At 38.3% G+C, this 22,213-nt stretch overlaps 1 protein-coding gene across 2 annotated transcripts in view; it reads right to left on the bottom strand.

Moving 5' to 3' along the window:
• Window positions 1–6,914: 6,914 nt before the first annotated feature.
• Window positions 6,915–22,213, bottom strand: part of SHCBP1 (SHC binding and spindle associated 1) — a 41,370-nt gene continuing 26,071 nt past the window's right edge. For both annotated transcript variants that reach the window (XM_050773484.1, XM_050773485.1), the window contains exons 11-13: window positions 10,407–10,493; window positions 9,912–10,053; window positions 6,915–8,418 (exon numbers count right to left, since the gene is read on the bottom strand). In XM_050773484.1, the coding sequence (XP_050629441.1) occupies window positions 8,093–8,418; window positions 9,912–10,053; window positions 10,407–10,493 (555 nt within the window). In that variant the 3' untranslated portion in view covers window positions 6,915–8,092. The remainder of the gene's footprint in view (window positions 8,419–9,911; window positions 10,054–10,406; window positions 10,494–22,213) is intronic.

The raw sequence follows: 22,213 nt of genomic DNA, 5'->3' as shown, positions 1-22,213 counted from the left end.
TTTCCAGTGCTCTGTCTTGCAAATTCTGGCTGCCTTGGCCTCTAAACTCTGAGTCTGTCTCCCTGACTTAGTGAATTAACTGGGCTTCATTTCCACTCCCTGTACTGAGGCCTGGAATCTGCCTTTAGGCACTAAGCTCGTGTAATTGTAGAACTTACTTTTTCAGTTTTCTTCTTAGGTATTATCGCCCTGTGTTGTCTGTTATGTAACATCTGGAAAACCATTGTCTCAGGTATCTTGTCCAGTCTTCTAGGTAAGGTATGGGGGGAAACCTGAGACCTATTACTCGATCTTGGCTAAAAACTGGTCTGGAATCGTCCAGATTGGAACAATTTCCAAAGGAAGTGGGAGACTCTATATTAGTAGCCAATTGGTAAGCAGGTCAAATTTCTAAGATTTCTCTAGCTCATTTTTGTTGAAATTTGACTAAATGGTTGATGTTTGACTGTGGACACATTTGAGAAAACTTAGATAAAGGGGAGTCTGGATGGAATGGATCCATGACATTAACCCTTTCAGATGAACACATTCACATCCCAGAATCTCAGATATTCCTGGTTCTATTTGCTTACATCCAAAATTAAGACTTTTCTACATTCAGGCCTATTTGTTTGGATGATGTCAAAGGTGGGTGGAAATAATCTTTGCATTGTTCTCATGGGAAGCATAATACATTATAGTTATTTGTGATTTTTTTTGTTGTTGTTGTTGTTGTTGAGATGGAGATTTGTTCTTGTCACCCAGGCTGGAGTTCAATGGCATGATCTCGGCTCACTGCAACCTCTACCTCCTGGGTTCAAGTGATTCTCCTGCCACAGTCTCCCTAGTAGCTGGGATTATAGGTGCCTGCCACCACACCTGGCTTATTTTTGTATTTTTAGTAGAGACAGGGTTTCACCATGTTGGCCAGGCTGGTCTCGAACTCCTGACCTTAGGTGATCCACCCACCTCGGCCTCCCAAAGTGCTGGGATTACAGGCGTGAGCCACTGTGCCCAGCCTGTGATTTTTTTTAAGAGACGGGGCCTCACTCTGTCACCCAGGCTGGAGTGCAGTGGTGCAATCATAGCTCACTGTAGCCTCTAACTCCTGGGTTCAAGCAGTCCTCCTACTTCTACCTCCTAGAACCACAGATGTAGTTAGAATCTAGAGTAGCTAGAACCACAGATGCATGCTACCATGCCTTCCAAATTTTTAAAACTTTTTAGAGGTGAGGTCTTGCTGTGTTGCCCTGGCTGATCTCAAACTTTTAGCCCCAAGCGACCTTCCCACCTCAGCCTCCCGAAGTGCTAGGATTACAGGCATCCAGCCTAAAATAAATTTTTAAGAAGCAGCTGACAACTTCCATTAATGCATGGAAAGTCAACATTGGAAATATGACTGTCCAAAATTCTGCAAATGTTGATAATGGCTAAAGGCTATTCTGTCTAGCAAATTTTAGGCTAAGAAATTTTGTGGGATTGCAACTACTGTGATAATGCATAAGAGGATCATGTGCCTCGTAAGAGATGTTTAAAAATCAAGAGGTTCATAATCAATAGCTTAAAAACAAACTCATATTTCTTGTATCCCATGCAATTCTGCAGAATAAATGGTTCTGGGGCAGGGGCAATGGGTGAGGTAAAGTAATAAACAACTCTTCTTTATGTTTCTTTTAGAAGTCCCACCATCTATAGCACTTAACACAGGATCAGACAAAAAGTTCCCAGCACATATTTAGATTCACTGGTTGATGGCCATCATCAGAATGGCTGCTCTTGTCCACATCAAGGATACTTCAGAAGCTGGGAAATGGACTAATGGCCTTTGAGGTTGTGGGCTGTAACTTCACCCTGTAGGGGTGGGCTTGGCAGGATCCTTCCCAAAAGGATCTCTACAGGGAATGCAACGTGGGAAACTTTTAGAAACATAGCTTCTATAGGAAACAAATGAGAAAACCAGACCACTAAGGATCAGTATAAAAATTATTGGAGAAATCAAAGATGTCATATGGTAGTAAGACTGTGTGAAAGTAAAGAAGGTAGTCAGCATGGAGAAATATTCAGCCAGATTCCAAATCTTAATCTGAACAAGAAAATTCCTACTGGAGTAAAGCTGTTGTGGGAATCAGGAGACTGGAGAGACCAATAGGTGGATCAGGAGGATTTTATTGAGTGCACTAGTGGATTAATATCAAGGGACTGGGCCTAGAACAAAGACAGGACTTGACTTTTTTTTTTTTTTTTTTTTTTTTTTTTTTTGACACAGAGTCTCGCTCTGTCGCCCAGGCTGGAGTGCAGTGGTGCGATCTGGGCTCACTGCAAGCTCCACCTTCTGGGTTCACAGGACTTGACTTTTATACACACTTCTAAAAAGGGGTTGGCTAGTTTGAAACAAGCTTACAGTGGTGTGAAGCGTAGTAGAGCAAAAGTGAGCGTACAGAAGCAGAACAAAGGCAGTAAATCAAACTGTGACAGGTTCATAACTCAGACTTACATGTGACTCTTGCTATGCGGCCAAGATGGCTGTTATGTAGGTTTGCTCAAGTCCCTTGCAGGAGCTTATAACCTTCGCTATGGTGCCTAGATGGCTGCAATCCAGGCCTGCTCAGGCATATCTTATGACCTTCACTGTGCTACTTAGATGAAAAACAGAATACTTTGAGTTAGTAGTTACAGAAAACAGGAACCTATAAACTCATAAGTTTTCTCACACTATAAGGGAAAGGAAAATAAGAACAATTTGTTTTTCTTCTCCTCATGTTGAGGGAGTGCTGGGAGACTCTCCAGAGCACATTCCTTGGAGCCCTGGCTTCTTAGATAATGTTATCAAGACTTTGCCTGGGTCTGGAGTTTGCCTGTTACTTCTTTTGAGATGAGTCAAGCTAATACAGAAAGCTTGTTTTTCTTAAAAAAAATCCTGGCCGGGCGCGGTGGCTCACGCCTGTAATCCCAGCACTTTGGGAGGCCGAGACGGGCGGATCACGAGGTCAGGAGATCGAGACCATCCTGGCTAACACGGTGAAACCCCATCTCTACTAAAAAATACAAAAAACTAGCCGGGCGAGGTGGTGGGCGCCCATAGTCCCAGCTACTCGGGAGGCTGAGGCAGGAGAATGGCGTGAACCTGGGGGGCGGAGCTTGCAGTGAGCTGAGATCCGGCCACTGCACTCCAGCCTGGGAGACAGAGAGAGACTCCGTCTCAAAAAAAAAAAAAAAAAATCCTTATTTTTCTCTTTTTATTTTTCTTTCTTTTACTTTCCTGCCCCAAATCCATGTAAAAGCAGCATGTGTAGAAACATCTTCACCTGCCATGCCTCCCTTTGGAGGCGTATCATACCTAATTCTGGACACAAATCATGAGTGCGAGGAATGCAGAGAGAAGACATACACATATAAACAATGTGGAAAAGTCTTCATTTCTCACCAGTGTCCAAAGACACATGGTAATACACACTGGAAGTTGATATTATGAATGTACAGTATGTGGGAAAGCCTTTGATTTTCCCAATTCATTGCAAATCCATCAGAGAACTCACACTGAAGAGAAACCCTACAAATGAAATCAATGTGGGAATCCTTCAGTTTTTCCAGGTCCTGTCAAATACATGAAAGAATTCACACTAGCAAAAGACTATGAATATAGGGAATGTAGGAAAAGATCCATTTTGCCTTTGTCTCTTAAAATACATGAAAGGATTCACACTGGATAAAAATTCTATATATGTAAGAAATGTGGTAAAGCTTTCAGATATTTCAGTTCCCTTGATAACCACGAACTACAGCAAAACCCTATCAATATAAGGAATGTGTTAAGACTTTGCTCATTCCAGCCCCCTTCATAATCATAATTAAACTCATACTAGGGAGAAACTCTATGAATGTAATTAATGAGGTAAAACCTTCAGATATTCCAGTTCCCTCCACAACCGTAAAATAACTCATACTGGTGTGAAGCCATACAAATGTAAGAAATGTGAGGCTGGGCGCGGTGGCTCAAGCCTGTAATCCCAGCACTTTGGGAGGCTGAGACGGGCGGATCACGAGGTCAGGAGATCGAGACCATCCTGGCTAACACGGTGAAACCCCGTCTCTACTAAAAAATACAAAAAACTAGCCGGGCGAGGTGGCGGGCGCCTGTAGTCCCAGCTACTCAGGAGGCTGAGGCAGGAGAATGGTGTAGACTCGGGAGGCGGAGCTTGCAGTGAGCTGAGATCCAACCACTGCACTCCAGCCTGGGCGACAGAGCGAGACCCCGTCTCAAAAAAAAAAAAAAAAAGCAATGTGGTAAAGGCTTCACTCATTCAGTCACCTGCATAACCATGAAACAACTCATACTGGGGAGAAACTCTATGAATGTAGGGAACATAGGAAAGCATTTGTTTTTCCATGTTCTCTTATAAGACGTTAAAATATTCACACTGGAGAAAAACCCTATGTGTGTAAGAAATGTGGTAAAGTATTCACTCTTATTTGTTCCCTTTAACTACATGGAAGAACTCACACTGGCCCGGTGTGGTGACTTACATCTGTAATCCCAGCACTTTGGAAGGCCAAGGTAGGTGGATCACCTGAGGTTAGGAGTTTGAGACCAGCCTGGCCAACATGGCAAAAGACTGTCTCTACTAAAAAATACAAAAATTAGCTAGGCATGGTGACGTGCACCTGTAGTCCCAGCTACTCAGGAGGCTGAGGCAGGAGAATCGCCTGAAACTGGGAGTGAGCCAAGATCATGCCATTGCATTCCAGCCTAGGTGACAGAGCAAGACTCCATCAGAGGAGAGGGGAGGGGAAGGGAGGGGAGGGGAGAAAAAGAAAAGAAAAGAAAGAGAAGAGAACTCATACTGTAAAGAAACCTTATAAAAGTAAGAACTGTCATCAAGCTCTCATCCTTAGATGTTTAGTTCCAGGAACCAACTCTCATACAGCCTTTCTCAGTTGAGTTTCTATCACTTATAACTGAAAGAATTCTGGCAATGGGCTATAACACAACTATCAAAAGAATAAGGTGGATTTGTATGTACAGACATATTTTTCTGCAATATATTAAGGGAAAATAGCAATAGCAACTTTCAGAGCATTGGTATATTATGCCTGTTTTGCTGTTTTTAAAAGATATATATTTTTCTATTAATAGTGAGAATTGGAAAAAGAGGAGAATGTTCATTTCAACACATATAAGACTTTAAAACATATATACACATACATATATATTTAATCACAGAATAAAACAAAATGTTATAAAATTAAATGCTATGCATAAATTTTGCATCAAAGCCCAATTATCAAAATTTATTTCAGCTCAATTTCCATAAAAGCCTATGGAATATACTTCCTAGGAGGGAATAAGAATAAAAATAGCAAACTGAATTACAAAGAAACATGAATGACATGGCTCTTATGAGCTCATTAGTGTTTTATAGAACTCTTTTCAATCTCCCTCTGAAAAGCAAAATCCAGAAAATGGTTATTTCACCATCCTTCTACAACTCCAGAAAAGTGAAGTATACACACTTGAAATCAAATGATTTCTGGACAGTTTATAAAAATATATTCATGTTACTATCTATGGTGCAATAATACAAGAAACTGAGGAATGGAAATACATCTGAAGAAGCTGAAATAAAATCCTCAAATCAAGGTATAGAATTTTGCTACCTGTCATAAATTCAAGGTCACACAAAGGGTGGACCATAACGATAGGACACACGATTAGTCAACACAGAAGGCTATCCTTTTTCCACATCAGTGTTTTCATCTCAAATATCAAATCCATACCCTTCTAGAGCACTCCCTAAATTCCCTATGCTATACCATTTGAGATGTTTAACGCTCCATGATTGAGGCAAAATGTATTGCATATAACTTAAATAAGAACAAAGAAGGCCTACTCATTATAATGAATCATGTGAATAAAAATTAATATAAGCTTAGATTTAAGCTAAAATAGAAATGAAATCTGAAAAACTCCATGTTATAAAAAGGAACAAGGAACATATTAATGTTACTAACTTATCTACAAAATCTAAACCAAGATAAAGTAGAAATTAAATTGAAAAATCAATGTGATTTGGGAGGCCGAGGTGGGTGGATCACCTGAGGTCAGGAGTTTGAGACCAGCCTGGCCAAAATGGTGAAACCCCATCTCCACTAAAAATACAAAAATTAGCCAGGCATGGTAGCAGGCACTTGTAATACGAGCTACTCGGGAAGCTGAGACATGAGAATCACTTGAACCCAGGAGACTGAGGTTGCAATGAGCTGAGATCATGCCACTGCACTCCAGCCTGGGTGACAAAGCAAAGCTCCATCTCAAAAACAAAACAAAATAAAATAAATACAAAAAAAAAATAGCTGGTCATGGTGGCGGGCACCTATAATCCCAGCTACTCAGGAGGCTAAGACAGGAGAATTGCTCAAATTCAGGAGGCGGAGGTTGTAGTAAGCCGAGATAGCGCCACTGCATTCCGGCCTGGGTGACAGAGCAAGACTCCATCACAAAAAAAAAAAAAGAAAATGTGTTTTGTTTTTTTTTAAGTTGAATAATTGGTTTTTATCTTAAGGCATCACATCTAGAGGCAAAAATTTAAAAAAAGAATAAAAGGTTTTAATATCAACATTTGGCTGAAACTGATGCAGAAATGAACATTACTTTTTGAACCTCTTTGCAACAAGATTTTTTTTAAAGTAAAAATACCTTTCAATGATCAAATAATAAATCTAACATAAATCCTACATTTAGTAGCATCCAAAAAATAAGAATTCTTTTTTTACTCAAATTTAAAAAACAAACATAAGCACACTTAATGGGAAAAAATGTAATACTCTTTCTAAAGCATGAAAACAGATACCAAATACCATGTGTTCTTCAATGGACCACAAATGCTACACTGACACTATGGCCCATAGTGGGTTTGAAAAGATATAACAAGATTCAATTTTGTTATTTCATCACTATAATTTTAATCATTAGGCATATTAATGTCACATACAGTTTTTAAAATATAAATATTTTTAAAAGCTGTGTTTTACAATATGATACCAAGAACACACAGCAAATACAGTTTGTACAGTTAATCATTTTGACTATGTCAGTAATATAATCAGAATACTGCAATGGTAAGAGAAAAATGCTTCTTTTTTTTTTCTTGAGACAGGGTCTCACTCTGTCACTCAGGCTAGAATGCAGTGGCACAATCACACCTCACTGCAGCCTCAACCTCCTGGGCTCAAGGATCCTCCAGCCTCAGTCTGCTGAGTAGCTGGAACTACATGCATGCACCACCACACCCAGCTAATTTTTTTTTTTAATTTACTTTTAGTAGAGACAGGGTCTCACTATGCTGCCCAGGCTAGTCTCGAACTCCTGGGCTCAAGTGATCCTCCTGCCTCAGCCTCTCAAGGTGCTGCGATTACAAGTGTGAGCCACAACCTGGTCTGAAGAATACCTTGTTTTTAATCATTCCCATTCAGCAATAGTAAAAATGTTCTATGTACAACACTGGCTCTGAATAACACATTTCATTTCTGCTTCAAACTTCCTATGCTGTCTATTACTGTTTTGATGACTGCATAGCTCAACAGAAAAATGCATCCCATTGACAGTCTCAATAATAAGTCTGATTAGGCAGATAAATTCCCAATCATAAAAGCTTTTAAGACAAGTATTACGCAAATACAAGATGGAAATCAGACTCACTGTAATTGGGATGAAAAGGCAACTCTAAGAAGAAGCCTGTACATACGACATCTATTGCATTTTTATGCACTAGTCTTACATTCCCTTCCTTTCTTCCTCATCTTTGAAGTGCTAAAGGTAATTACACTAAAAAGTTACTACCAGGCTTAATATGAGAGAACCATGTGTACAAGAAAGCAAGACTTTCAGATAAGCAATCTCCAAATATTTTCTATTTTATATGCATTTATGATTTTTCTTATAAAAAGGGAGTGTTTTATGTGCAACACCTGCAAATGGAAATAAATCTACCTTTCACTCAAGCCCAAATAATCAAATATAAAACACAGACATTAAAGCAAACTACAATGGCAGCAGTGATTCTTAGGGCAACATGTGCAAAATCCAGTCTTTTGCTACCTACTTACATCACTGTGGTCAGAAAAGAAATGTACCAAAACTACCTTTCCCATTCCACTTGAACTGGTTCCCCACAATCCCAACAAACATCTCCTGTGACATTAAGTTGTCATCAGCTTGAGTGATCCCCAGTTCACTCAACCTTTTCTTCTTCATCTGGCCTTTTTGTGTGGAGGCAGCAATTAGTTCATTTACAATTTCACAATTTCCCTCGACTTGCTCAGAAAGGTCAGTTCTTGCATAAAGCTCCATTTTACCAGTTGCACACTGCATCAGCTCTTCTAGATCCACTCCTTCAGTCACATCTGGCTCTCCACTTGTCTGAATTTTAAGTGCTTTATTTTCTGGAGAAACAAACAAATAATAACAAAGTTAAATACACAAGCTAACCCAACTAAAACATGTATTTCTACACAGTCTGTTAGAGCTTGCAGGTTTTTTTCAGCAAAAGATTTCTGCTGTCCTCTAACTGGATTTTACAAAGTGTTTGCCATAAGATTCTCAACAAGCAGCTGCCTTGCTTTCTATGCCAAGGTTCCCTGAACCTCAGGCAGGATCAACAATTTTGAACTTTTCCTTCACCCTTTTCATCCCAGAATCACTTTTACTCAACAGACATTTCTTGGATAGTTACTATCTGCTAAGCACTGTGTCAGGAGCTAGGATGCAGACTGATAAGATAGCGCCACTTTTCTAAATGAAGTCCCAATCTAGCAGCTAATTCTAGATAGGCCCCATGATCCCCACCCCTGGGATTACTTTCCTGGCTATAAAATGGCAGAAGAATTTTGCATTGTAATTTTACAATGTAATTAAGATTGCTAATCAGTTTTCTCCAGCTGGTTGCAAGAGAAGAAGTCAAGAGAAATTCAGAACATGAGATTTGCCTTGAGGGATGTTCTCTGTTGCTGAGGTGGGGGGACCACAAGGCAAGAACCTGAGAGCAGGCTCTAGGAGCTGAATGCCAGCCCCAGCAAACAGCCAGCAGCCAGCAGCTAGCAAGAAAATGGAGACTTCAGACCCACAAGCTAAAGGAATGAATTCTGCCAATGAACGACATGAATGCATCTGGAGGCAGAGTCTGCCCCCAGAGCTTTCAGATGAGTCCTGCCCAGCTGACACTTTGATTTTACTTTTTTGAGACCTGTGAAGAAATAAAGAAGTTGCAGAGATGTAACTGGAGCGGATCCTGAAGGATGACAAGGACTAGCCTTTAAACTCTTTCAACCTGAAAAAGCTGATTAAATAAATAAACTGCTTTAAACTTTCCTCACCTACATCAAAGTTTGATAGTGATCTACCTCATAGCTTGAAGTTCACAGATTTCCACTGAGTTAGTTCCCCTTTGCTGCCAAGAACGGCAGGTGACAGGAAGGCATTTACTTCCACCAATAAAAACAGAGATAAACTCCACTATCCCCTCCAGGAAATGCAGCCTGCAACCTGGTACATTCATTTCACTGCCTCCAGCCTTAACAAATGCCAGTAGGAGCCACTGTGGCTATCACACACCCACCATAGCATCACACACCCACCGTTGCTATCGCATACCCACCATTGCTATCACACATCCACCCTCGTTGAAAGCTAAGCATGATAAGGGAACTGCACAGAAACCACAACATCAAGATTTTGAATGACAGTTGAACTAGTTGACCTTGAGAGTTTTGTTCACATTCTATAATATCATGGCTTTATCAAGGTTCTCTCTCTCTGTCTGTCCAAGCATATCCCAACAACCTTTTTTAAGGAACAGAGGAAGACTCAGATCCTTAATCAGCATTTAATGCTGAAATAAATTATGTCTGGTTTTTATATTAAAAATTACTAAACATACCTTCAGTTCCATCTTCAGCATTTTCTTGCAGGTCAGAGAAGATTGTAGGTTTCACCAAGACAACACCATAACCTTCATTATTATGTATTATGTTATTCACCATGGATATCTTGGGAATGTCATAATGTTCATCTAAGAAGTCCTGTGACATTGAAAACAAATGTTTTAGGAACTGTCATATTCAACATTTCCTGCCTTAAAAATCTTCTTTATTTACACTATTCTAAAAATAAAGGAGAAAAGCTATGCTTCGTCCCATGTTGTAGCACAGTCTGAGCCCTTAGTGACACAGCTTTCCTCTGTCATTTCTGCAGATGTATAGGTAACAAAGCATTCTCACAAGAGATTCCAATCACTGACTACTGATATTATCAAAATGTGTATACTGCTTGCTTTTCAAAACCAGAAAAACAGAACCCAACAATTTAATAAAGCATAATTTGTAGGTGAAGCCATTCTATCCGTTGAAAAGTGGGTGTTTTGGCCAATGCTCACCTTAATAAGGATCCCTTCCTTGCAGTGATGGATCCCATTGTCACTCAGGGTGCACTGACTCCCAGGGTAGATTTCTATACCGGCACCCTGTGAGTCACAGTTTGAGATAATGACAATCAGTTTTTAAAAGGCAAGACTGTAAGAGATTACTACAATTACTCCTTAGCCTTTAACACAGTACAAATGTACAGCACAAAGATAAAGTATTTTACAGGTAAGTGTTATCAGCCATTTTTAATCAACACTTCCATTTGTTCCATTTCTAGCAAGTTGTTGACAATTTATCACTTTCAAAACCACATACACACACACACTCACACACAGGCTAAGAGTGTCAACACTTGATTCTTGCTCTACTCTCTTTCATTCTAGATAAATGTTTTCTGATTCTGCCAAGAAAAAAAGTCATTAACAATTTTGTTGAAAGATGTACTTATTCAAAATGACCATTCTCTCAGATACTCAATTAGTTGGAGAAAAGTATTTGAATTTAGTACAATATTGTAATTTGAGGATAGAAACAAGATCCCACATTTTCCAAAACGTGCCAGTTTTAAAATACCCCAACCCAACTTAAAAATCATTTCTATGAGCTAAACAATGGCTTTCCCTACCACACACGTTAACATTAGCAGCCAGTTCAAGCATCATTCAAACAGAGTAACCAGAAAGATCAAACATGACACTATTCTCTCACACCTTATGGCACCAAAAAACATAAGAGTAGTAAGAATTTATTTCCCAATGCTATGCAAGGCACTCTGGAAACAAAAATGATTCACTCAAACCTCTATAGTTATTTCAGCAACCATTTGGGAATAATTTAACACACAACAGCATCGATGAAGAAGAGTTGCTATAACCACTGATAACACATCTACTGCATGTATGTTCAGTTAATTTTCTAGTAGCAGTAGTATTCCATGAGAAAACATTTATTATTACTTAACCCTGTACATGTGCCTGAATCATATGTATACACCAATCTAACTCTTCTGTAGAGAGGACTTTAAAAATGTGCTAATTGGGCCTACTTCTAGGAGATTTTCAGTTTGGGGTTATGTGCAAAAAAAGATTAGGGGTGATTACGTTAACAAATAGCTACAGCAAGATAGTTAAAATTAAATATCAAATTATCAGGAATCACATAAAATTTGTAAAGGAAAACAATTTAAACCAGTAGTCATGTAGCAAATGAAAGTCATATTCAAAATATGTTATGAAAAGGAACAGATAATTTGGCAATTAAAAAGTAACTGAGGAGTCTGCCACTTCTGGGATGATGGAGTAGATGTCCCTATTCCTCCTGCTAGGTACGACCAAAAACAGTGGGCATTATATATAAAACAAGCATAAGACTGAAAAGTGGAGAGAATAAGACAGACCAGCTAGGGACCTCAGGACCCAAGAAACAACACCAACACAGTGGTAAGTTCCTTTCTTTTTGCTTCATAATCCCTAGACTTGGAGTTGAAGAAGCCAGCAATCCAGTACACCAACAGACATACACTTAAAAAAAAGCTGCTGTAACAAAAGGACTAGGCAACCTAGAAAGAGAGAAAACTTTTAGATAATAATAGCTCTATTCCAGGTAAACACCACAGAATAAAACAGCAGCCCCAATCTCACCCATGCCAGCAAAGGTCAAGAGAAAAACCTAAACTTTTGCCCCCTCAAGGATGTAACCAGGTACCTAACACCTTGACTGGGGCAGTACCAGAGAAGATCAAGCAAGGAGCCAGGACTTTCATCCCCACCAACCACAGTTGCAAGGCCCTCCCTGCAGCAGTGTCAGTGAAAACTGTATGAGGAGCCTGGACTTGTACCCCTACCTGGCAGGGCCAAGACAACCACTCCCTCCCTATTGGGGCAGTGTCAGAGCAGGCCTCGTGGAGATTCCAGACTTTCACCATTGCCCAGTGGTAACAAGACCACTCCCATATATCACAGTGCCAGTGGAGACCATGTAGGAAGCTAGACCTCCCATCCCTACATAGCAGTAACAAGGAGCTCCCCAACCCAACTTGGGTATCAATGGAGGCCAAGTGGGAAGCATGACATCTACCTCCACCAGTAAAAAGACGATGCCCATCTACCCCTAACCCTGTCCCTTCTTGTAGTATATCAGAGAAGCCAAGTTAAAACAGAAGATCCAGATTCTCACAACATAATACAAAAATATTTGAAAATCTTGTGTCATACCAAGAATCAGGAAAATGTCAAAATGAATAAGACAATCAACAGATGCCAAAACCAAGATGTCAGAGATGATAGAATTAACTGACAGTGATTTTAAAGCAGCCATAATAAAAATGCTTCAATAAGCAATTATGAACACACACAAAAAATGAAAAATGAAAGTCTCAGCAAAGAAGTAGATGATATAAAAAACCAAATGGAAATTTTAGAACTGAAAAATACAATAACTAAAATAGAAAGCTCAGTGGATGTGCTCAACAGCAGAATGAAAACAACAGAGGAAAGAATCCGTGAACTAGAAGACAGAACAATAAAATTTACCCAATAGCAGAGAAAACATACTGAAAAAGAAAACAGAGCTCCAGGGGTCTGCTGGAATATAACAAAAGATCCAATATTAATGTCATCAGAGTCCTGGAAAGAGAAAAGAAAGAGGGTGAAGCTAAAAACATACTTGAAGAAATAATGACTAAAAGCTCCCAAATTTGGCAGGATTTGGATAATAAGCCTACAGGTTCAAGAAGCTGAGCAGACACCAAACAGGATAAACTCAAAGAAATCCATGCCAAAATACATCATAATTAAAATAGTGTAAGCTAAAAACAAAAATCTTGAAAGCATCAATGAAAATGTTATGCCTTACCTATAGGAGAGCAAATGTGATTGACAGCATCGGAAACCATGGATGCCAGATGAAAGAGACAAAGTATTGTTCAAGGGCTAAAAGAAAAGAAATTGTCAACCCAGAATCTTATAACCAGTGAAAATATTCTTCAGGAACGAAAGGAAATCAAGATATTCTAAGAAGAAGGGAAAATAAGAAAATTTGTCACCAGCAGACCTATCTTCATAGAATCACTAAAGGAAGTTTTCTAAACAAAAATGATAAAAGAGAGGATCTTGGAACCTCAAAAAGAAAAAAAAAAACCTACACAGTAAGCAAAGATATAGGTAAATAAATACAGTAAGCTTTCCTTCTCTTGAGTGTTCTAAATTATGTTTGACATTTGAAACAAAAATCATAAAATTGTCTAATATGGTTCTAGATGTATGTACATAAGGGAAATGTTTAAGACAGTTATAAAAAGGAGATGGTAAAGAATAATAAAAGAAGGCAAAGTTTCTGTACTTTCCTTGAACTGGTGACACCAGTAAACTGTTGGTACATATAATATAAAACCTAGAGCAACCACTAAAAAAGCTATACAAGGAGATATTCTCAAAAACAAATGAAATTCTGAAAAATATTCGGGTATCCACAGTTGGCAGAAAAAAAGCAAATCACGAAATGAAAAGCAGAACAAACAGAAAACATGAAATAGACTAAAGTTTAACATTAATAATTAAATGTAAGTGGTCTAATTACAATTAAAAAAGACTGCCAAAGTGGATTAAAAACATGACTTAACTATATGCTGCCTACAACTCACTTCAAACAGAATATAGGCAAGTTGAAATTAAAACAATAGAAAAAGACAATGCTAAAGGGATCAATTCAACAAGAAGAGCTAACTATCCTAAATATATATGCACCCAATACAGGAGCACCCAGATTCATAAAGCAAGTCCTTAGAGACCCACAAAGAGACTTAGACTCCCACACAATAATAATGGGAGACTTTAACACCCCACTGTCAACATTAGACAGATCAATGAGACAGAAAGTTAATAAGGATATCAGGGAATTGAACTCAGCTCTGCACCAAGCAGACCTAATAGACATCTACAGAACTCTCCACCCAAATCAACAGAATATACATTCTTCTCAGCACCACATCGCACTTTTTCCAAAATTAACCACATAGTTGGAAGCAAAGCACTCCTTAGCAAATGTAAAAGAAGAGAAATTAAAACAAACTGTCTCTCAGACCACAGTGCAATCAAACTAGAACTCAGGATTAAAAAACTCACTCAAAACAAAACTGCTCAACTACATGGAAACTGAACAACCTGCTCCTGAATGACTACTAGGTACATAACGAAATGAAGGCAGAAATAAAGATGTTCTTTGAAACCAATGAGCACAAAGATACAACATACCAGAATCTCTGGGGCACATTTAAAGCGGTGTGTAGAAGGAAATTTATAGCACTAAATGCCCACAAGAGAAAGCAGGAAAGATCTAAAACTGACACCCTAACATCACAATTAAAGAACTAGAGAAGCAAGAGCAAACACATTCAAAAGCCAGCGGAAGGCAAGAAATCACTAAGATCAGAGCAGAACTGAAGGAGATAGAGACACAGAAAAACCTTCAAAAAATAAATGAATCCAGGAGCTGGTTTTTTAAAAAGATCAACAAAATTGATAGACCGCTAACAAGACTAATAAAGAAGAAAAGAGAAAAGAATCAAATAGACACAATAAAAAATAATAAAGGGGATATCACCACCAATCCCACAGAAACATAAACTACCATCAGAGAATACTATAAACACCTCTAGGTAAATAAACTAGAAAATCTACAAGAAATGGTTAAATTCCTGGACACAAACACCCTCCCAACACTAAACCAGCAAGAAGTTGAATCCCTGAATAGACCAATAGCAGGCTCTGAAATTTAGGCAATAATTAATAGCCTACCAACCAAAAAAAAGTCCAGGACCAGATGGATTCACAGCTGAATTCTATCAGAGGTACAAAGAGGAGCTGGTATCATTCCTTCTGAAACTATTCCAATCAATAGAAAAAGAGGGAATCCTCCCTAACTCATTTTATGAGGCCTGCATCATCCTGATACCAAAGCCTGGCAGGGACACAACAAAAAAAGAGAATTTTAGACCAATATCCCTGATGAACATTGATGCAAAAATCCTCAATAAAACACTGGCAAACCGAATCCAGCAGCACATCAAAAAGCTTATCCACCACGATCAAGTTGGCTTCATCCCTGGGATGCAACGCTGGTTCAACACACGCAAATTAATAAACGTAATCCAGCATATAAACAGAACCAAAGACAAAAACCACATGATTATCTCACAGATGCAGAAAAGGCCTTCAACAACAGTCAACAGCCCTTCATGCTAAAAACTGTCAATAAACTAGGTATTGATGAAACGAATCTCAAAATAATAAGAGCTATTTATGACAAACCCACAGCCAATATCATACTGAATGGGCAAAAACTGGAGGCATTCCCTTTGAAAACTGGCACAAGACAGGGATGCCCTCTCTCACCACTCCTATTCAATATAGTGTTGGAAGTTTTGGCCAGGGCAATTAGAGAGGAGAAAGAAACAAAGAGGATTGAATTAGGAAAAGAGGAAGTCAAATTGTGCCTGTTTGCAGATGACATATATGATTGTATGTTTAGAAAACCCCATCATCTCAGCCCAAAATCTCCTTAAGCAGATAAACAACTTTAGCAAAGTCTTAGGATACAAAATCAATGTGCAAAAATCACAAGCATTCCTATACACCAATAACAGACAAACAGAGAGTCAAATGATAAGTGAACTCCCATTCACAATAGCTTCAAAGAGAATAAAATACCTAGGAATCCAACTTACAAGGGATGTGAAGAACCTCTTCAAGGAGAACTACAAACCACAGCTCAATGAAATAAAAGAGGACACAAACACATGGAAGAACATTCCATGCTCATCGATAGGAAGAATCAATATCGTGAAAATGGCCATACTGCCCAAGGTAATTTATAGATTCAATGCCATCCCCATCAAGCTACCAATGACTTTCTTCACAGAATTAGAAAAAAACTACTTTAAAGTTCATATGGAACCAAAAAAGAGGCCACACTGCCAAGACAATCCTAAGCCAAAAGAACAAAGCTGGAGGCATCATGCTACCTGAATTCAAACTATACTACAAAGCTACAGTAACCAAAACAGCATGGTACTGGTACCAAAACAGAGATATAGACCAATGGAACAGAACAGAGTCCTCAGAAATAACACCACACATCTACAACCATCTGATCTTTGACAAACCTGACAGAAACAAGCAATGGGGAAAGGATTCCCTATTTAATAAATGATGCTGAGAAAAGTGGCTAACCATATGTAGAAAGCTGAAACTGGATCCTTTCCTTACACCTTACAAAAATTAATTCAAGATGGATTAAAGGCTTAAATGTTAGACCAAAAACCATAAAAACCTTAGAAGAAAACCTAGGCAATACCATTCAGGACATAGGAATGGGCAAGGACTTCATGACTAAAACAGCAAAAGCAATGGCAACAAAAGCCAAAATTGACAAATGGGATCTAGTTAAACTAAAGAGCTTCTGCACAGCAAAATAAACTACCATCAGAGTGAACTGGTAACCTACAGAATGGGAGAAAATTTTTACAATCTACCCATCTGACAAATGGCTAATATCCAGAATCTACAAAGAAGTTAAACAAATTTACAAGAAAAAATATCAAACAACCCCATCAAAAAGTGGGCAAAGGATATGAACAGACACTTCTCAAAAGAAGACATTTGTGCAGCCAACAGACACATGAAAAAATGCTCGTCATCACTGGCCATCAGAGAAATGCAAATCAAAACCACAATGAGATACCATCTCACACCAGTTAGAATGGTGATCATTAAAAAGTCAGGAAACAACAGGTGCTGGAGAGGATGTGGAGAAAAAGGAAGACTTTTACCCTGTTGGTGGGACTGTAAACTAGTTCAACCATTGTGGAAGACAGTGTGGAGATTCCTCAAGGATCTAGAACTAGAAATACCATTTGACCCAGCCATCCCATTACTGGATATATACCCAAAGGAGTATAAATCATGCTGCTATAAAGACACATGCACACATATGTTTATTGCGGCACTACTCACAATAGCAAAGACTTGGAACCAACCAAAATGTCCATCAGTGACAGACTGGATTAAGAAAATGTGGCACATATACACCATGGAATAGTATGCAGCCATAAAAAAGGATGAGTTCGTGTCCTTTGTAGGGACATGGATGAAGCTGGAAACCTATTGCAAGGACAGAAAACCAAACACTGCATGTTCTCACTCATAGGTGGGAACTGAACAAGAACACTTGTACACAGGGTAGGGAACATCACACACCAGGGCCTGTCGTGGGATGGCGGGAGGCAGGAGGGATAGCATTAGGAGATATACCTAATGTAAATGACGAGTTAATGGGTGCAGCACAACAACATGGCACATGTATACATATGTAACAGACCTGCACGTTGTGCACAAGTACCCTAGAACTTAAAAGTATAATTAAAAAAAAAAAAAGAAAGAAAGAAAAAGACGTATCATGCAAACAATAATCAAAGGAAAGCAGATGTGGCTATATTAACATCAGATAAAGTAGACTTTGGAGCAAAACAAATCACCGGCGACAACATAAAGTAATCATAAACATGCTGACTCACCAAAAAGACACAGCAATCCTAAATGAGCATACACCAAATAACAGAACTGCAAAATATGTGAAGCAAAAACTAATAGTACTGAAAAAGCAAACAAACAAATTCAGTTATAGTTAGAGACTTCAACACCCCTCTCTCAACAACTGACAGAAGAAAAAATCAGAAAGAATACAAAAGAACTCACCACCACCAACCAAGTTGATCTAGTTGACATTTTATAGAATATACCACGCAACGACAGCAGAATACACATTTTTTTCATTTACTCACACAGTATGTATTCAGATAGACCATATCCTGAGCCATAAAAGAAACCTCTAGAAATTTAAAAGAATTAAAATCATATAGTGTTTTCTGACCAAAATGGAATGAAACTGGAATCAGCAACAGAAAGATAATAGTAAAAACTCCAAATATTATGAAATTAAACAATACATTTCTAAATTGTGACGAACCGAAGAATAAAAATAAAAAATATCAAAGTTTACAAAACAGCTAGAGCAATGCTGAGAGACAAGTTTATAACATTAAATGCTTACATTAGAAAAGAGAAAAAGTCTCAAATCAATAATCTAATCTCTCAGGTGGAAAACCCAAAACAAGTAAAATAAACCCAAAACAAGCAGAAGGAACAAAATCATAAAAAGAACATAAAAAAGTAACACTAAAAATTACAATTAAATTTTAAAAAAGAACTAAAATAAATGAAATTGAAAACAACAATTATCAAAAAGAAAAAAAAAAACACAGAACAATGAAACAAACTACCAACATCAAGTATGAAACAGGCATCATTACTACATACCCTGCAGATATCAGAAGAATAAGGAAATACTACAAACAATTCTATACATATAAATCTGACAATTTAGAAGTAGTAGTCCAGTATCACAAAAAGCACAAACTACCAAAATATACTCAATATGAAATAAGTCAGTTGAATACCCTTTTAAAACTATTAATGAAATTGAATTCATAATTTTAAAAATTCCAAAAGAGCAATCTCCAGGCCCAGGTGATTGCATTGGAGAAATCCATCAAACATCTTAATAATAAACAGCAATTCTCCACAATCTCATCTACAAAATAGAAGAGAAGGGAACACTTCAGTATTCATTTTATGAAACTATTATTATCGATAATAAAACCAGACAAAGACAGTGGTACAGAAAACCAAAACTAAAGTCCAATATTCATGAATATAGATGCAAAATTTCCTAACAAAAGATTAGCAAATATAATTCAGCAATATATAAAAAGAATTATATACCATGAGCAAGTGGGGTTTATGCCACAGAGGAAGGCTGGCTCAAAATTTGAAAATCAACCAATGTAACTCACCATTTTCTGTTTTCCAATAAGAAAAATCATGTGATCATATCAATCTATCCAGAAAAAACATTAAAAGTCAGCCTATTCCTGAGAAAGGAACTCAGAAAAAAAGAAGTCAAAATCCACTTATGATAAAAATTCTCAAAAAAGAAAAGAGCAGAAATTCTTCAACTTCATAAAGATGATCTAAAAACCTGATCAACCTTGTTCTTTTTGATGGAATACTAAATATATTCTCTCTAATACCAAAACCAAGGTAAGGATGTCTGCTTTCATAGTGCTGGAAATTCTAGCCACTGCAATAAGGCAAGGGAGGAAAAGGCATAAAGATTAGAAAAGAAAAAAAAGAACCTGCCCTTATTTGCAAATAACATTACTCTGTTTATAGAAAATCCCAAGGAATCTACAAAAACATTCCTGTAAGTACAGTTCAACAAAGTCATAGGATATAGCATAAACATACAAAAATAAATTACATTTCTATATACTAGCAATGAACATATGGACATTGAAATTAAAAATATCACTTACAGTAACTCAAAGTGAAATAATTAGGTACAAATCTAACAAAACACATGCAACATTTGTATACTGAAGAGTACACAATGCTGATGAAAGAAAACAAAGATTTGGCTGGGTGTGGTGGCTCATGTTTATAATTCCAGCACTTCGGGAGACTGAAGCAGGAGGACTGTTTGAGCCTAGGAGTTGGAGAACAGCCTGGGCAACATGGCAAGACCCCATCTCTACAAAAAATAAAGTAAAAAATATTAGCTCGGTGTAGTGGCACGCACCTGTGGTCCCAGCTACTTGAGAGGCAGAGGTGGGAAGATGGCTTGAGCCCAGGAGACTGAAGCTATGCCATGAGCCATGTTCATGCCACTGTACTCCAGCCTGGGTGACAGAAACAAGACCCTATCTCAAAAAAAGGAAATCAGAGATTTTAAATAAATGGAGAAATACATTGTGTTCAAAGATTGGAAGGCGTTAATCCTTCCCAAATTGACATATGGGTTTATTAAAGTTCCTATCAAAATCTCAGCATGATCTTTTGTGGATATAGACAAAATTATTTTAACATTTGTATTGAAAAGCAAAGGAACCAGAGTAGCTGAAACAATTTTGAAAAAAACAAAGTAGGAGAAATCACTCTACCTGATTTTAAGACTTAATGTATAGCTACAGGTGTTGGTGGAGGGATGGCTACGCAGATTAGTGAAAAAGAATAGGAAAAAAAATGAACCATGACCTAAACCTCACACCTTATACCAAAATTAACTAGAAAATGGATCACAACCTTACGTAAAATATAAAGCTACAAAAATTTTAGAAAAAAAATAGGAGAAAATCAGGATCTATGGCTAGGCAGAGTTCTTATCACCAAAACCTCGACTCATAAAAGAAAAAACTGACAGACTGGCCTTCATCAAAATACTTTGCTCCATAAAAGCCCATATGAAGAAGGTGAAAAGACAAGCTACAGAGTGGCAAAAAAAAGTCTCCAAACCACATACTTGACAACAGACTAGTACCTAGAATATACAGAGAACTCTCAAACCTCTACAGTAAAAAAGAACAAACAATCCAATTAGAAAATGGGGCAAAAGTCACGGATATTTCAATAAAGAGGACATAAGAGTGGTAAAAAAGCATATGAGGGCCGGGCGCGGTGGCTCACAACTAACCCCAGCACTTTGGGAAGCCGAGGCGGGCGGATCACAAGGTCAGGAGATCGAGACCGCGGTGAAACCCCGTCTCTACTAAAAATACAAAAAATTAGCCGGGCGCGGTAGCGGACGCCTGTAGTCCCAGCTACTCAGGAGGCTGAGGCAGGAGAATGGCGTGATCCCGGGAGGCGGAGCTTGTAGTGAGCCGTGATCGCGCCACTGCACTCCAGCCGGGGGACAGAGCGAGACTCCGTCTCAAAAAAAAAAAAAAAAAAAAAAAAAAAACAGCATATGAGAAAATGCTCGACATCAGTAATAACTGGGGAAATGACAATCAAAACCACAATGAGATATTACTGCACACTTACCAGAATGGCTAAAACAAAAAATAGCCAAAACACCAAATGCTCTTGAGGACATGGAGAAACTGGACCACTCAAACATTGCTAGTAGGAATGTAAAATGGTACAACTACTCTGGAAAACATTTCAGCGGTTTCTTTAAAAAATCTAAACATGCAACTACTATATAACCTACAATTGCATCCATTGGCATTTACTCCTTAAAAAATGAAAACTGTGTTCACACAAAAACCTGTACCCGAACGTTTATAGCAGCTTTACCGACAATAGGCAAAAACCGGAGGCAATCTAGACATCCTCCCACAAGTGACTAAACAAACTATGGAACCATCACACATTGGACTATTCCTCCACAGTAAAAAGGAGCAAGCTATTGGTACATACAACGACCTAGGTGAAGCTCCACAGAACCGCACTAAGTGAGAAAAGTCAATCCCAAAGAGCTACATACTGTGTGATTGATTCCATTTCTACATTTTTGAAATGATGAAATAAATAGAAATGAACAACAGTTTAAGGCGTGCCTGGAGTTAAGGAAGGAGTTAGTGGGAGACGCAGGTGAGTTTGGCTCTAGGAGGGCAGCATGAGGGGTCCCTGTGGTGATGGGAATATTCTTTCACTTAACTGGATCGATGCCAGTATTCTGGTTGTGATGTCGCACGACAGTTTCACAAGATGTTACCGTTAGGGGACACTGGTGAAGGGCATAATGCAGGACCTCTCCCTGTTATTTCTTACAACACTGTGTGAATCTACAATTACAAAGTTATAATTTTAAGGGTCTAAACCTCTCTTAAAGCTACATAAAGTAATTGTGAGATTTATTACTTTTCTTCCTATCATTTGAAAATGCTACATGAGAAGACCCTTGCACAGTTGAGTTTGACTGA

This window comes from Macaca thibetana, chromosome 20, assembly GCF_024542745.1.
Source record: "Macaca thibetana thibetana isolate TM-01 chromosome 20, ASM2454274v1, whole genome shotgun sequence".
In the NCBI taxonomy this organism is placed as follows: Eukaryota; Metazoa; Chordata; class Mammalia; order Primates; family Cercopithecidae; genus Macaca; species Macaca thibetana.
Note: the sequence above shows the minus strand (reverse complement) of the source record. Positions and strands in the feature narration are given on the sequence as shown.